We start from the raw sequence: 16,735 nt of genomic DNA on the forward strand, positions 1-16,735 counted from the left end.
ACAAAATTCTAAAATTATTTTTCCCATATGTGAAAGTTTCCTTTTTTAAACAATTTTTCCCCTCCCACAAATGTTATATAGCCCGAGGTCTAACTGGTAAAGTTGACAGAACTGAAATAAGAATTAGTGCTGAAGGATTCCTGCACACATAATGTATTTTGTAATTTAGTACCACTGCATTCTGTTAAGCTCCACTGGAGAAGTATATACTAGATGGTTAATAAAGCGTTTAATCAACCTTTTCTTAATGTATTTATTGCATTTTTTTCTGGTATCAAATAAAGATGAAAACATTATCTTCTTAAGTTCTCTCCCTCACTATAGAGCAACACCTTTGACCTTTTTCTTCCAAGGGTTTTTTCTTCTAGTCCTTTCAAAGTTGAGATCATTTATCTTTAATAACATGGTAGGAAGAATTCTTCCTCAGATCTGGTCTTCTGTCTCTAGAGGGGCCAGAAGATGTTTAGAATGCTGTGAAATCTCCCGAGTTGCCAGGAAGTAATAATGCTGTCTTTGTTGGCTTCTGTTAATAGATGAAAATGCTGATTACCTAGCAGAGAGATCAATTGAAGAGGTTTATTATCTCTGGTGCTTGGCTGGAGGAGACTTGGAGAAAGAGCTCGTCAACAAGGAAATCATTCATTCGAAACCACCCATTTGTACTCTCCCAATGTAAGAGATGGAAAATTGCTTTTTGGGATGGATGTGTGAATAAATAGTTAAATGATAACGTGACGTCAGACTGATTTGCAAGAGAAATTTGAAGTCAGCCTTGAAAGATGGTTGCACTGTCCAGCGTCCCTCCTGCATATCCACTCTTGCGCTATCTAATTTCTTATTTCAAAATCTGCTGTTCCAATTCACAAATACCTGTGCAATGTGTATACTATGTCCCAAAGTTCTGTAAATTTATACGTTACAGTAGAGATTTTCCTGACTACCTTCTGTGACTGAAATTGCTTGAGGGCCAAGGTAGACAATACTCCATCTCACAGCCCACCACAGAGAAGTGGTGCCATTTTAGAGCTTGTTTTTTAACTTTTGAAAATACTGTGGGGGTGGCAATTCTGCTGGGGACCGTGACGCAAGGGAATGAGACAATCCTGTTTCCCACTCCCCACTGTTTTCAACAAGCAGTTCAGCTCTTGAAAATGGCATTATCCCTCTGTGCCACAGTCCCCAGTAGGACTGGGACCCTGTGACATTATCAGAAGTAAAGAAAGAAAAACTCTAAAAGATGGTGCCCATATCCGTGGTGGACTTCAGGACATAATATAATTTAGTTTGACATGCAGTTTGCTGTTAACATAGTCAAGTATCTAGGTAGATTAGCATAAAAGAGGAAAGATTAGGATCACCTGGATTTGTTTAGTAGGGGCAGGTAAGTTCATATTTACTTTTCTTCTTCATTGTTGGTTGTGGGCCTGACTGGAAATGTTGGGGAAGGTCTTGTACTTCCTTGAACAACTGTTCCCAAGTCAACAAGTAGCCTAGCCACAGACAGCTATATTATAGGGCTGATTCAAAAAGAAGGAAATGTGTCCATACTGTGTGCCATGCAATTAATTAAGAAGGTTAACTAACAAGCTTATACTTAGAGTTGTCCGTAAAGCCCAAATAACAGTTTAATGTCTTTTGACCATTGCTGACTTTAAATGTTTGAGCATCTGAAACAAACAAACAAACAAACAAACAAAAAGTGTTGTTGGTGATCCCGCTTTCCCTCAAGGTTATTCAAGTTACCAATCACTGATACCAAGTGATCCTTTCATTTTTTAAAATTCTGCCCACCTATGTTGCCTTTAATACCTCATATGATCCTTAGTTTGCTGTTGAATGATCTTTTGCTTATAATTCACCTACTTTTTTTTCAAATAAAACAAAATGGCATGTAAGTTGTATTGGCTGCTGTACAGTTTTCAAGAGATGGGAACGAAGGTAGTCATTTCCCTCAACTTGTAGAAAAACCAAGTACAATATATATCAAACTTCAGCAGTGAAGCTACAAAAGTTCATGAGCCTTGGGTAGAAATAGTTATTTAATTTGAGCCCTTTCTTCTGTATTGTTCCATTACTTATATAACACTAGAGTGACAAATGCTCTTTGCCATGCCCAGCCTGTTGAAAGTAATTGTGAGCTGTCATTTCTGTCTCCAGTTTTTTGTTGGAGGATGGGGAGAGCTTTGGCCAAGGACGAGATAGAAGCTTCCTTTTGGATGATACGACAGTGACTCTTTCCCTATGCCAGCTCAGAAATGTAAGAAGAAATATGTTTCTTTGGAGTGGTATAATTTTAAAGTATCTTTTCTAACAGGAAACGTTATAGTTTTTCTGAGGTGTTTAGGCATTTGTGTTGTCAAATTGCAAATGTTGCGCTTCTTGGCCTTATTGTCTTTGTTCCATTAGTTGTTTAATTAGATGCTAATGAGATAAAATTGTTGATATAAATACTTAAAAGTATTTATATCCCATTGTTCCTGCCTATCAACAAGCCCCTAAGGCAGCTCACACTGAATTTCAATTGAAATGTAAATAAACATGAAGGAAGTGTTTGTTTGTGTTTTTTTTTTGGGGGGGGGGAGTGTCACTGAGGAAAAAGTCAGTGATGAACAGAGAAATCATTAAAAGGAGGAGTATTGGAAATATCCTCTCCATAGGCCTCAAGCATTTCTTCTTTGATCAGTTAATGGCAAAAATTATAGTGTTTGATATTCTTGTTTGAATCCAGTGAGAGGAGGAGCTACCACTGCCAGAGCTGCACCAACCACTCCATGAGCCAGGCAGGTGAAAGTGGTTGCTCTGTTGGCAGAAAGGCTGCCTCCCTCAAGCAGAGAGGAGGGGGTCTGGAAATTGAATGGCCCGGTGAGGTAGCAAGTGGGCAGGCCAGGTGGTGGGGAGAGCGAGAGAGATGATCGAGATAGGAACATAAGAACATAAGAACATAAGAACAAGCCAGCTGGATCAGACCAAAGTCCATCTAGTCCAGCTCTCTGCTACTCGCAGTGGCCCACCAGGTGCCTTTGGGAGCTCACATGTAGGATGTGAACGCAATGGCCTTCTGCGGCTGTTGCTCCCGATCACCTGGTCTGTTAAGGCATTTGCAATCTCAGATCAAAGAGGATCAAGATTGGTAGCCATAAATCGACTTCTCCTCCATAAATCTGTCCAAGCCCCTTTTAAAGCTATCCAGGTTAGTGGCCATCACCACCTCCTGTGGCAGCATATTCCAAACACCAATCACACGTTGCGTGAAGAAGTGTTTCCTTTTATTAGTCCTAATTCATACCCCCAGCATTTTTAATGAATGCCTACTGCTCCTAGTACTGTAAGAAAGAGAGAAAAATTACTCTCTGTCAGCATTTTCTACCCCATGCATAATTTTATAGACTTCGAATATCCCCCTCAGCCGCCTCCTCTCCAAACTAAAGAGTCCCAAACGCTGCAGCCTCTCCTCATAGGGAAGGTGCTCCAGTCCCTCAATCATCCTCGTTGCCCTTCTCTGCTCTTTTTCTATCTCCTCAATATCCTTTTTGAGATGCGGCGACCAGAACGGGACATAGTACTCCAAGTGTGGTCGCACCACTGCTTTATATAAGGACATGACAATCTTGGCAGTTTTATTATCAATTCCTTTCCTAATTATCCCCAGCATAGAGTTTGCCTTTTTTTTTACAGCTGCCATGCATTGAGTTGACATTCCCATGGAACTATCAACTAAGACGCCTAAATCCCTTTCCTGGTCTGTGACTGATAGCACTGACCCCTGTAGCGTGTATGTGAAGTTTGGATTTTTTGCCCCTATGTGCATCACTTTACATTTATCTACATTGAACTGCAATTGCCATTTCTGAGCCCACTCACCTAATTTATCAAGGTCCGCTTGGAGCTCTTCGCAATCCTTTGTGGTTCTCACCACCCTACATAATTTGGTATCATCTGCAAACTTGGCCACCACGCTACCCACCCCTACTTCCAGGTCATTTATGAATAGGTTAAAGAGCACTGGTCCCAATACAGATCCTTGGGGGACACCACTCCCGACATCTCTCCATTGTGAGAACTTCCCATTTATACCCACCCTTTGTTTTCTGTTCCTCAACCATGGGGTAGAAAATGTTGACAGAGAGAAACTCCTGGTTCCTCAACTGCTGGTTCCAGAGACTGAACTAAAGCCCCACCTCTCAGGACAAAAGCCCCACCTCTTAGGACAAAGAGGAACAAGAGATGAACTCTGTTAACCCCTGTTAAGCCCCACCTTCCAGATTCAGCAGCCTTAGCTCACAGGAGCCTTACAAGGAGAGTAGAGGTGACTTACATAGGAGTAGAGGTGACTTAGCTGGGTGAGCCCAGAAAGAGGAGAAGGCAGAGATAGGAGAATAAGAAGAAATGGGGGTGAAGTGCATGCGGGGGGGGGGGGCACAGGAGAATCAGGAGAAGGCAGAGGAGGGGGTGAAAAAGGATGGGGTCCCCTCACAAATGGCACAAATTGCCACTTATATCTACCTCTTCTGTAATGTGTTTAGTTGCACCAAATCTGAAATGTTATAATCCAGTTCAGCAGATTGTTAATGAACATCATGAAGAAATATGTGAAGCCTAAATCAAAATAATATTATTGTGGTCCAAGGAACGACTTAGGTGTTCTGGGATTCTGGCATGCTCAGTAGGTTTTTTGTTGTTCCCTCCAACTTCAACCTCCCTTCCCATTCCATAGTGTAAACTCTATTTGAAACTCTATTTTGAAAACTGCTTTTTCGCAATAATTTTGTCATGCTGCTGAGAAGAGTCTCCTATTCAAAAAAAAGGGATCTGCTGTTCCAAAAAGCTGAAACAAGCTCACTACATTGGATTGAGGCCTAAAAATCCATATCTCATGGATTGAAATGGTGAGGTTTCCATATGGAGCTTATCTGAATGAGATATTTTAAAAGGTCATTTTTTAAAAAGCAGCAAAAGAAACCTTGAGGCCACCTGTTCAACCTAAAAGCCATTTTTAAAAATCAGTGCCTATTTTTAACAATTAAAAGTCTTTATCACCACGCTACAAGTTGGTGTTTTTTTTTTCAAAACAGGAATTGAAACATCAGCCACTAACAATAGAAAGGAACGAATGTGCTCAACACTAATCTTTCTCTTTTTGAGAAAAACTGTTTTGAGTCTCACTAATCTCCTAGTCAAACATGCAGCATTAACGAAAAGATTTTTTCCTCAGCATTCGGAATCCTCCACACACTGTTCCTGGAATACAATTTTGTGACTGTAATCAAAAGAGGATCAGTGCTGAATGCAGGAAAGAGATTCAGATCCCCAGAAAAGATAGTCCTGCACCTTCAGAGCAAAGCCTGACTTATACAAGAAAGAAAGCACTATTAGATTTTAATCATTTTGCCCAGAGACTCTGGTTAATTGAGCATTTGATCTTTGGAGCTGTAACCAGGGACAGTGAATTGGACCAAAGGGTCAACTTGTATCCATCCAAGCTCCAGTTGAACACTGATTTTTCCCCCCATGTTCTCTCCCCACCCCTCGAGAAAGATTGCTCCTTTGGTGATAGAACGCATGTGGACAAACTCCTAAGTGAATTATGGGACTGCAGGGAGGAGGAGGAAAGGAGTGTGGTCATCCCCTCCTCTCTCATCCATCAGCTTAGCAGGCAGAGGACAAGGACCTTGGCAAATCCAAATGCCAAACATTGATGCTCTGTCCAAGCTATCATGTTTGTCACCATCATCAGTCTGTCCTAGTTTCAAAATCTGATGAACTTGACTCAGCAGAGAGGTCAGATCAGTGGATTTTACTGGAATCGTCTTTTACGTGTTGGATGTGAGCTCCAGTTTATAGAAAACACCTGAGTGGACAGGTTTTAAGTTCAGGAACCAGAGTAACAAATTATGTTTTGAAAGCTCAAATTAACTTAGGGCTGGTGGAGGTGTAATGGTAGTTGTTGAGGGATTTGGAAAGGCTGTTTGGAAGGAGAAGGAGGAGATGGCTTTTATACCCCATTTTTATACCTTTAAGGAGTCTCACAGAGGCTTACAACCCCCTTTCCTTTTCCTTCTGCCAACAGACACCTTGTGAGGTAGGTGGACTGAGAGAGTTCTGAGAGAACCAAGGTCACCTAGCAGGCTTCATGAGGAGGAAAGGGGAAAACAAGCCAGGTTCTCCAGGTTGGAGTTGGCCGTTCACGTGTTCTCCAGTTCTCCAGAATAGTGTGCATCTGCTTTTAACCACAATAATACCACACAAGCTCCGTGTTGAATGCAAATTGTCCCTTAACCCAGAGTATTTGTAACCTAGCACTTGAAATAAAGATTCTGGTTTCAAATACTGATTTAGAAGCATATCTGGGTTGGGGTTAAGAATGGCTAGTCTGAGCCATGGTTGAACATGACATGGTACATGAGAACAGCAAGTGCAGTGATACTTTGACCCAGCTACATAAAAGTAGTTGAGGAACAACCACTATTGTGTCTGCAGTAGCCTTAAGATTTAGAGAAAACCCTTCGTTAGCTTTCCTTTGATTTGTGGAGGAGCTACGCAATGAACATATCAGTAACTTCAAAGAAGCAAGAGATTTTGAAGTACATTAAAAGAAATTACATGTAGACAATGACAGCTTTATTGTGTAAGTTTCTGTTAGGTTTTTTTTTTCTTACTAGTTACTTAAACTGACAAGCGTTTCTCTAATCCTGCTTATTTTTATAACATTAACAGAGGCTGAAAGATGTTGGCGGGGAAGCATTTTATCCATTGCTTGAAGATGAGTAAGTATTATACCTACATACAGTCAAAGGCTTTCACAACTATAATCAACTGGCTGTTATGGGTTTTCTGGGCTGTGTGGTCATGGTTTGATAGTTTTGGCTCCTAACAGCGTTAAGAGCAAAAACTACCAGACCATGGACACACATCCCAAAAAAACCCAATATAGCCGGTTTTATCCCTACTTTTGAATAGCTTGGGAACCCACTGGCAGCTCATTGGGAACAGCAGTTGCACAGTGGTTAAGAGCAGGCGTACTCTAGTCAACCCTATAAATAGAAAGCCAGGTTTATGAATTATTGGAAATCAATAATTTATTTGTTTGTTTATGAATCTCTTATTGATCTGTTCTTGGTTCCAGGTCCAAATGAGATCACTGAGCTTTACTGGATACATATTTTTGTGTTCCATAAGTTAACTAACATTTATAGAAAGTATGGGCATGAAGTCTGGGGAATAGGCCTAAGTGTTTTTAATTCATACCCAACAGTTTCATTCATGTAGAAAATGGTTGCAACTTCGATAGTCAGGGGTGAATGTTTTGTTTTTAACTTGATTTTATCCTTCATTGTAACACTTAACAGATAATCCTGATTGCTGTTTGTTTCTAAATTTCCTTTTATACTTAATTCGTAATATTGGATAAACTGACATTTTTCTCACAATTGCATTATTCTTTTTCAGCCAGTCAAATATACCCCATTCAAACAGCAATAATGAATTGTCTGCTGCTGCTAATCTTCCTCTTATTATCCGAGAACGGGATACAGAATATCAACTCAACAGAATTGTCCTTTTTGACAGGTTGCTAAAGGTATGTAGTAGTAAAGCTGGAAGGAAGCAGCTTCTTCACATTTTTCTATTCACTTTGTCACTGATCAGTTCTGAAACAGAGAGGAATATATGTTTCTTTCCCTCTTCTTTGAACATCAGCAGCAGGCCATTTTTAAAAATTATCCATTGTACTTATAACTATTTTATAAGAGTAAGAAATGCAATGTATACAAAGATGCCCATGCTTAGCGATCTTTATAGCTTGCCAGGTCCAAGTTTGACTTGGAGAACTCTAAACAGTCAAAGATCTGGGTATTTTAGGGGCAGCCTACATCCATATGAGCTTTCCTGACGGCTAAGATCTTCCCAGGATTCCTTGCTCTAGTTTCTTCCCACCTTTCAGAGGTGAGAGTGGTGCAGACTGGGATAGCCCCCTGTTTGTGGAACCCCCCTCTCCAAATATTCCTTAGGGTACCCACTTCACTATTTTTTAGGCAGCACCTGAAAAACTTTGGTTTTCCCAAGCTTTTAGTAGGGTTTGATTGAATTTACACTTTTATCTGATTGGTTTTGACTTGTATTGCATGTTCCCTTGGGGGCCTGTGTTTTAGCCTATATTGAACATCATTCCAGCTCTGTGAATTGTTATTTCCAGGCATACCCGTACAAAAAAAATCAAATTTGGAAAGAAGCAAGAGTTGATATTCCTCCATTAATGAGAGGTTTGGTTTGGGCTGCTTTGCTTGGCGTGGAGGTAAGATTTTAAAAAAACCCTGGAATCTTTATTCTACCATCTACCCCTAGCTAGGTTTTGATTTTTTGATGCATTGTCTTTCCCTTGCACACTGTGGTTCCTCTAAGAGAAACCTGCTCCAGTATGAGAGAAAAGGACAAAGAAGTGAAATGTCACTTCATCTTCTCTGGGGCAGAACGAGCGTTGCCAACCTCTAGGTAGGGCCTGGAGCTCTCCTGCTATTCTAATTGATCTCCAGACCACAAAGATCAGTTTCTCTGGAGAAAATGGCAGCTTTGGTATATCTCCCTTTATTCCATCCCTGGCCCCGGGCCTTTCAACCAGGGCCTCTGGGACTGGGCCGAGGCCACCCTTTCTTTGCCCTAGGGACTTCCTGTGCTGTCAGTCTAGACCAGGGGTAGGGAACCTGCGGCTCTCCAGATGTTCAGGAACTACAATTCCCATGAGCCCCTTCCTGCATGGCCAATTGGCCATGCAGGAAGGGGCTGATGGGAATTGTAGTTCCTGAACATCTGGAGAGCCGCAGGTTCCCTACCCCTGGTCTAGACTGAAACCCACCTCCCTCAAGACCTCCATGTGGTCCTGCCCCCTTTCCTCTGCTCGACACCTAGGCCTGTGCTCATCTTCACCCCTCCTGGGTGAGTGCTCCGGAGTGGAGAGGGTTGAGTAATGTCTTTGGGAGCGGGCTACTGAAGGACCCCTTACTGGGAGTCCTTGGTGGCAAAGGGCGGAGCATTGCAGTCCTGGGCAGTTCGGGATTCCCCCAGCTGTTCCAAAGGCCACTGAAGCGGACTGGTGCAGCCTCGAGTGACCCGGGCTTTCTCTGGCCATCCCTCAGGCCGCGGGAGCAGGGCAGCATGATCTCAAGTGGGTCGAGGTTTCCCTGGCCACTCCGAGAGCTGTTGGAACAGTGCAGTGCAGCCTTGGGTGACTCGGGGCCATTCTGCAACCCACTCCTCCGAGGGCCATCAGAACAAGGGTATGCAGTTTTGGGCAGCTCAGGGCTTCCCTCAGGGAGGCGGCTGCTGTCCATTAGTGAGTACATTGTGTCATGGCTGGGCAATGAGTGCGGCCAGGAGTAAGTCCAGCTCTCCCTTGTCCTGTGCTGCGCAGGATGAGGGAATTGTGATGATATATTAGGAAACTTCCTATGCTTTAATGTAGAATAGAGTGGAGAAGAGAAGGGCTTGGGGTAAACTGTCAGATTAAGGGCATTTACCCTCGTCTGTCAGCTCATCTTCTGTATTTAAGGTAGCAGCAAGTGGGATGTAGGAACATTGCATTGGTCTCATAACTCCGGACCAAATAAAATCCTTGTTAAATATCTGCCTGAATATCTGGCAAGCATTGTTCCTTTAGTTCCCCAGAACAATCTATTGAAAGAACGGCAGCATTCCAAAAGCAAATTTTTAGTGGGAGCACAACTGAAAAGTCTAACTGAAAACATTTTCCATTTTGGGTCCAATGTCCAGAACATAAGGGATTAGATTTAATGTCAATGAACGTGCAACAGTGGTTGGTCCAATATATTTTAACAACGTGTGATAGAAAGAATGCTGTCTTGGCCGGTGTGGGCAAACTTTTAGTAATCCTGTGCAGTTTATACTACCTTGCTTGAGATTTTTATTATTTCAACGCAATTTCAGGGCGCCATTCAAGCAAAGTACGATGCTATTGACAAAGACACTCCAATTCCTACAGACAGACAAGTAAGACTCTTCTTGGTTCTCAGTAAATCCCCTTTGCAATTCTGAACATTCTTCCAAGCTCTTTGGAGAGATGATGAAATTCCACTCTGACTGGGCAAAATGTTTCCCAGTGACTGTGTTTCAAGAAAAGTGGGGTATAAATGTGTGAGAAGTTGCAGTTATTAACCATTTTAGAGATTTAGATTATAATCCAAGGCTGAACTGGAATGTGGATCTGGGAACCATATTACACCCATTTGATTCCATACATGCTCACTTGCGTTTATATCCTCACAGGCAAAGGGGCAAAATTCTTTCCTCTCCCAACCATAGGGGTTACATGTGGGCACTTTTGGAATTCTGACACAGTGTAGTGGGGGAAAAATGCCTGCTGCAGGACGTAAACCCAGCCAAAAAATGTCAGTGAGTGAAGTCGTACGTAATTCTGGGTGATTCCGCATGGGCCAAAAACAGCAGTGTGAAAATGGTGTGAAAACAGTATGAACCCTTTTACACCGTTTTAAACCCTTTTACACCATTTTCACACCGTTTTCACGCTGCTGTTTTTGGCCCGTGCGGAATCAACCTCTGATAGTAACTCTTCAACATTTCCGGCAGAAGCTATTCTTAACAGCAGGTCTTTTAAAATGAATCCGTCACTGAAAATGTTTGCTTCCTTATGCAGAGCTTACCTTCTGTTACACCGTGAAGGTTGTTGGGTTGTTATAGCAGCTGCTGCCAAAGCAGTGGGTTTCTTTCCGACTTGTACAGCCAATCAGATCTCGAATGACCTACCAGAAGCTCTGCTGGGCAAAACCTCCTCCAGGCCCCGCCCACTTTCTAAATAGCACTCAGTGGGAACCCAAAAGGGGCTGGTGGCTGCCATGGCGCCCATGGGAACCATGTTGGGTTCCTCCTGTAAGCTAATGTGAGAGTAGCTTAACAGTTTGAATGACCTGGTGCTCCCCAATTTGTGGGAGAGAACTATATGCATATAACATCGAATGGAGTAGAAGCATGAGTGGTAATGTCCTCATAGCTGATTGATCTCTGTTGTAACAAGCATTTCCTGAAACCTACACAGACACTGTATTGGTCCTGGGCAGATTGGGCAGCTGCTCTTGCAGATGGCTCTGTGCTGTTCAAGGGTAGGAAACCATGATTAGAGGGACCATTGGTTGTAACGCTTCCCTTAAATGCCTCCCCTGCAGGTGGTGTAGTGGCGCCAGAACAGATAGCCTTTCTGAAGGCCTCATTTGAGTTCTTCCAAAATACCCTTTTGTGTCTTTAGATTTATGGTGGTGCCTGTCTCAAATTAATTTTCTATGCTTGGCTGACTTGTAGATTGAAGTTGACATTCCTCGATGTCATCAGTATGATGAGCTGCTGTCATCGCCAGAGGGTCATGCAAAATTTAGACGGGTATTGAAAGCTTGGGTGGTTTCCCATCCTGATCTTGTATACTGGCAAGGTGAGTTTAGCTGACCAAGATCTTAACTGGCTGTGAATAATAGCCTTATTGTTTCTTAAGGAATCAGAAGCACATAGTTTTCTTCATGTTTTCTTTTTTATGTGATAGACATTTTTTTAAATTACCCTGTAATGGTATCAGTGAGTTGTAGCCAGACTTAATTTTTCCACTAACAGAAGGAATAGGGTTCCACTAACAGAAAGGATAGAATTTCAACCAGTTCCCTTTTCTGACTGCAGACCCCCAGTTTTCCTCTCATGGCATTCTAGAGGGTCCTCTATCCTATATGACCAGCATTGCATGGAAATTGATGCACTGCCTTGGGAGGCAGGGGGGCAAGAACGTTCTGTTCCATGGATGGAAGTGTTTTCCATGAATGCAAGTTTTAATCAAGTTTTAATTAATTTGTGAGGGGGGAAGGAGGAGCAGTGGCGTAGGAGGTTAAGAGCTCATGTATCTAATCTGGAGGAACCGGGTTTGATTCCCAGCTCTGCCGCCTGAGCTGTGGAGGCTGATCTGGGGAATTCAGATTAGCCTGTGCTCTCCCACACACGCCAGCTGGGTGACCTTGGGCTAGTCACAGCTTCTCGGAGCTCTCTCAGCCCCACCTACCTCACAGGGTGTTTGTTGTGAGGGGGGAAGGGCGAGGAGATTGTAAGCCCCTTTGAGTCTCCTGCAGGAGAGAAAGGGGGGATATAAATCCAAACTCTTCTTCTTCTACTTCTAATACGAATCCACCCTTATCAGTTTTATTCTGTATTTTAGACGTCTAAGCAGTGCAGACTTGTGTAAGCTTACTACAGTTTTGGGTTTAGTATACCTGGATCTTTCCTGAAGATACCACTGAGAGTGAGAAGAAATTGAATTTCTCTAAATTTACCTCATGATTCACACATGACACTTTCCCTACATTAAAAGAAAATGAATATGCCATAATATTTGGGGGGGGGGGGGGGGGGATTTTTCCTTTTATACATTTCAAGGAGCTGCTGTACATATTGTTGGTGTTGTTTCGCTGCCCTGAGCCCTTATGGGGAGGACAGGGTACAAATACATAAATAAATATCAGCATTTTGGCACACAAAACTGCAATAAATTAGTACCTTCTCTTCACTCATAATGGTGTATTGAGTTTTGTTATAGAGTGTCCGACTGTACTGATCAAACCAGCTTTTATCATCTGAATTCTGTTTGTACTACCCCATAAATATCTCCAAGATGTGTACTGAATGCGTGTTTTGTTCCCTACAGGTCTTGATTCTCTCTGTGCGCCATTCTTATACTTGAATTTTAACAATGAAGGTGAGCATTTTTTCCGTCTAAGATGAAACTATTGAATACTTAGGTTGACTTGCATTCACTGTGTTTAGGATAGTGTGTCTGTGCTGGTTTGTTACGAATGATATTGTAACTCATGTTTGCACACACTTTGTAGAAATAGCATAATTCATATGTGCTGCCATGAGACTGTGTATTGTTGGTCATACAACACATTGGGGAGGGGCTGTGGCTCAGTAGTAGATGCTCCCAGGTTCAATCCTCAGCATTTCCACTTGAAAGGATCAGATAGTAGGTGATATGAAGGCCCCTTCCGCACGTGCACTTCCAATCCACTTTCACAATTGTTTGAAAGTGGATTTTGCTGTTCTGCACAGTCAAACCCAGCTGCAAAGTGGATTGAAAGTACATTATTCTGCATGTGCGGAACAGGCCTAAAGATCTCTGCCTGAGACCCTGGAAAGCCATTACCAATCCAAGTAGACATCACTGGTCTTGATGCTGCAAGGCTCTGATTCAGTCTAAGGCAGCTTCTTGTGTCATGTGCATGATTCAGAAAGGTTGCTAGAGGTAGCTAGTTGTGCCTTGGGGAAGGCTGCATTGCATTACATAGCTCTGAGTCAAACAAACCCTTGATACAAGGACATAGGTAAGGGAGGTATGGATTCAAACCCCCGCCCCATTACATGTGGCCACGCCTCCCAAGCCCCTCCCTCGGCCTCAGTGCTTATAAAAGCACCTTTCTGTGGCCAGGGACTGCAGTCTCTTCTCCCCAGAGGGAAGGGAAGAAAGGACTGCTGCTGCCGGCTGGGCTTCCAGACGGTGGGGAAGGAGGGGGGCAAGGGGGAGGTGAGACTGCTGTCCCGGGCCTCGGCGCACAGAAGCAGGGGGTGGAGCTTGGGGAGGTATGGCCATGCAGCCAGGGGTGGGTAGGGGCGTGGCCATGCCCCTGAGCCCACCCCATAAAAAAATCTACATCTACGTCACTGCCTTGATATGTTTGCTAATGTTTAATGGACATTTCTAGTAGATTTGGGTTAATCTACAGATAGTCTTTTTTTTTTTACTACCATTTAATACCCAGCTCCATAATTTAGAAATGAAGTATCATTGCCTCTAACACTGAAGTTGAGGGTTGAGTGCCTAGCCATAGGACTCTCCAACGGGCCCATCTCCAGTGATTTTTCGCATGCTTGGAGGATTCCCTTTCCCCACCCATTGGAGAGCATTGGCCATACCAGGGGATCTTGTAATGCTGAAGGCGGTGAAGCATCAGCTAAAGAAAAAAGTAGGAGGAAGTGCCATTGCTGAGGCCCCTTAAGGAGTGGGGCTGGAAATGGGGGAGAATTTCCCAAACACTTATTCCACCCCCACCCTCCACCAGTGGTTCCTTACCTTGTAATTATTCTAACAATATGAAGCAATTTCCCGCATGCTCAACTTACTACTGTTTTCTTGGAACTTGATCCACAAGCACTGGAAAGGGTTTAGACATGGATATTCTGCATGTTTATTCTCCCTCTGCATTTTCACAATTGTGGGGTCACTTAGTTTGCTTCTGCACATGCCTTAAATACTCAGGAGGGTGCTGTTATTACTGGTGGTGTCACGGCACCCACACCCTTTTATTTTTGTGCATACTTGTATCAATGTCATGGCTACATTTTTTTTAAAAAAAAGCATTAAAATATCAGTACATTGATATACCACCGTAATGATAGATCAAGCAGGTTCTCTCTACCCCCTTCCTTTGTGGAGGCACGCCTGCTTCTTTGCATCTCCTTGAGTTGATGCCATTGAGAGACAATATATCTCTGAGTGTATTTTCAGTATTGCTCAGATCTCATTACTCATCTTGGCATACTGATTCCTAGAGATATTGCTCACATGATTGTGCTAAATTTTAACGAGCTAATTGACGATATATCTTTGGATTTGGACAGCTGGACGACTTTCAAATTGTCTCCATGGGGCAAAATATATATTAAACTCAAAATGAATATTGTACCTAAGATTATTTATATTTTACGTGCAGTTCCTCTCTCCATATACCTTCCAGATGTATTCATAAAATTTAATACTTCGTTTCAGAAATGTACGAAGTGTTCCATGCTGCCTGAAAGGATGCAACTTGCATTTAATGAAGGAGGATTGGGCTTTCCTGATCTTCGGGGCATACATTGAAAATGCTGGGGGGAAGAATTAGGACTAATAAAAGGAAACATTTCTTCACGCAGCGCATGATCGGTGTTTGGAATATGCTGCCACAGGAGGTGGTGATGGCCACTAACCAGGATAGCTTTAAAAGGGGCTTGGACAGATTTATGGAGGAGAAGTCGATCTATGGGTACCAATCTTGATCCTCCTTGATCTGAGATTGCAAATGCTTTAGCAGACCAGGTGCTCAGGAGCAGCAACAGCAGCAGAAGGCCATTGCTTTCACCTCCTTCTTGTGAGCTCCCAAAGGCACCTGGTGGGCCACTGTGAGTAGCAGAGTGCTGGACTAGATGGACTCTGGTCTGATCCAGCAGGCTCTTTCTTATGTTCTTAGTTTTAGATCATCAGACATGCTTGTTAACTTGTACTCATGATTGGGATCACTCCTTGCAGTTGGACTGTCTGTCTTGGGCTCATTTGAAAGCTTCTTGTCTCATGCCCCTCTCTAAGTGGAATGCAATAAAGTCTACTTATGCTAGAGAGGACCCCGTTCCTCTTGCAGTTTCTGCAGTGAAAGAACAATTGTGTATAAGGGCACAAATAATATCAATACTATGGACCCATCCATATATAAAAAATGGGCAGAAGACTTTTTGTATGGAAGGCTTGAACTGATTGGGGGATTTTTACGTTAGACAAATTGATAGGTTATGATGATGAGTTTTTGTCATTTTCTGAGCTGAGGTCTAGATATGACTGGCCAGCTTATATAGAATGACAATACTTATGGTTTCAGCATCTGTTTGTGTCCAAATATGGGCCTGCAGCATTAAGTGTCTCAGAGTCTCTTTTGTTCCTGGAAGCTCTAAATGAAATCAAGACAGAAAACAAAACCTACAATATTTGTTTATAAATATTTGATGTCAGTTGTTAAATATGATATGCAAAGTCTCAGGAATGAATGGAATAAGAAGCTAGATCTCCCTATTTTGCCAGAATAATGGCCTTAAAGCTTAAACCCTCTCTCTCCATGGATTTTTAGCTGAGACTTGTACAGCAAAAAGTTATATTCAAGGTATACTGGACATCACAGTGACTCTTTAGCAAAGGAATGAGTAAAGTATCTAAGTCTTAGCAAAGTATCTAATTGTTGGCATCATGGGACATGTCTGTTAAACATTTTTTTCGGGGGGTGATTCCAGTCCTTCTGGTTTTTTGGGAAGAAGTTATTATTCATATCAATTTTGATTTAGAATGTCATCGATTTTTGGCAATGCCTATGTACTTTTAAACTATTTGTCTTGTGGAGTCTAACCAGTAGTCAACAAAAATGGATGCTCTGCGCTCTTGCAACAGCTGAAAGACTTATTATAACATTGTAAAGATAAGAATCCACCTCTGGTAAATCAATGGTCCTTAGAACTCTATTGGTATTTGAACCTACTCCATACAGATGGTAAACTGCATATGGACTTGTTTTTAGATATTTGGAACCCATATATAGAAACTTATGCCTAGATCGGCCTCTATTGTTGTTCTATTTTTTCTTTGTGTTTATTTTTCTTCATGTTTTAATTTGGTTGGTTTTTTTTAGGGAAATGAAAAGGGATTTGAAAAAAAAGTTCTCGTTGAGGGAAAGGGACATAGACGTCACTTTTTAATGAATGCTGGGAATTTGGACAACCTGCTTGACACATCGTTACAACAACAAATTAATATTTTAGTGCTGCTTTAAAAAAAGGAATGAAACCACTCATTTTCAGAGCCAGCGGGGAGAAGAGGGAACAATTGTCAACAGTCCAGTCATCATAAAGTGGGCTGGTGGGACAAGGATACTGACAGAAACATTAT

The 16,735-nt window shown here is 42.4% G+C and overlaps 1 protein-coding gene across 3 annotated transcripts in view; it reads left to right on the plus strand.

The window, feature by feature from the left end:
• Nucleotides 1–16,735, plus strand: part of TBCK (TBC1 domain containing kinase) — a 103,682-nt gene that overhangs the window by 36,481 nt on the left and 50,466 nt on the right. For all 3 annotated transcript variants that reach the window (XM_048509552.1, XM_048509553.1, XM_048509554.1), the window contains 8 exons: nt 534–672; nt 2,158–2,257; nt 6,715–6,764; nt 7,447–7,576; nt 8,192–8,290; nt 9,937–9,999; nt 11,323–11,449; nt 12,701–12,751. In XM_048509552.1, the coding sequence (XP_048365509.1) occupies nt 534–672; nt 2,158–2,257; nt 6,715–6,764; nt 7,447–7,576; nt 8,192–8,290; nt 9,937–9,999; nt 11,323–11,449; nt 12,701–12,751 (759 nt within the window). The remainder of the gene's footprint in view (nt 1–533; nt 673–2,157; nt 2,258–6,714; nt 6,765–7,446; nt 7,577–8,191; nt 8,291–9,936; nt 10,000–11,322; nt 11,450–12,700; nt 12,752–16,735) is intronic.

Source organism: Sphaerodactylus townsendi, linkage group LG10, assembly GCF_021028975.2.
Source record: "Sphaerodactylus townsendi isolate TG3544 linkage group LG10, MPM_Stown_v2.3, whole genome shotgun sequence".
NCBI lineage: Eukaryota > Metazoa > Chordata > Lepidosauria > Squamata > Sphaerodactylidae > Sphaerodactylus > Sphaerodactylus townsendi.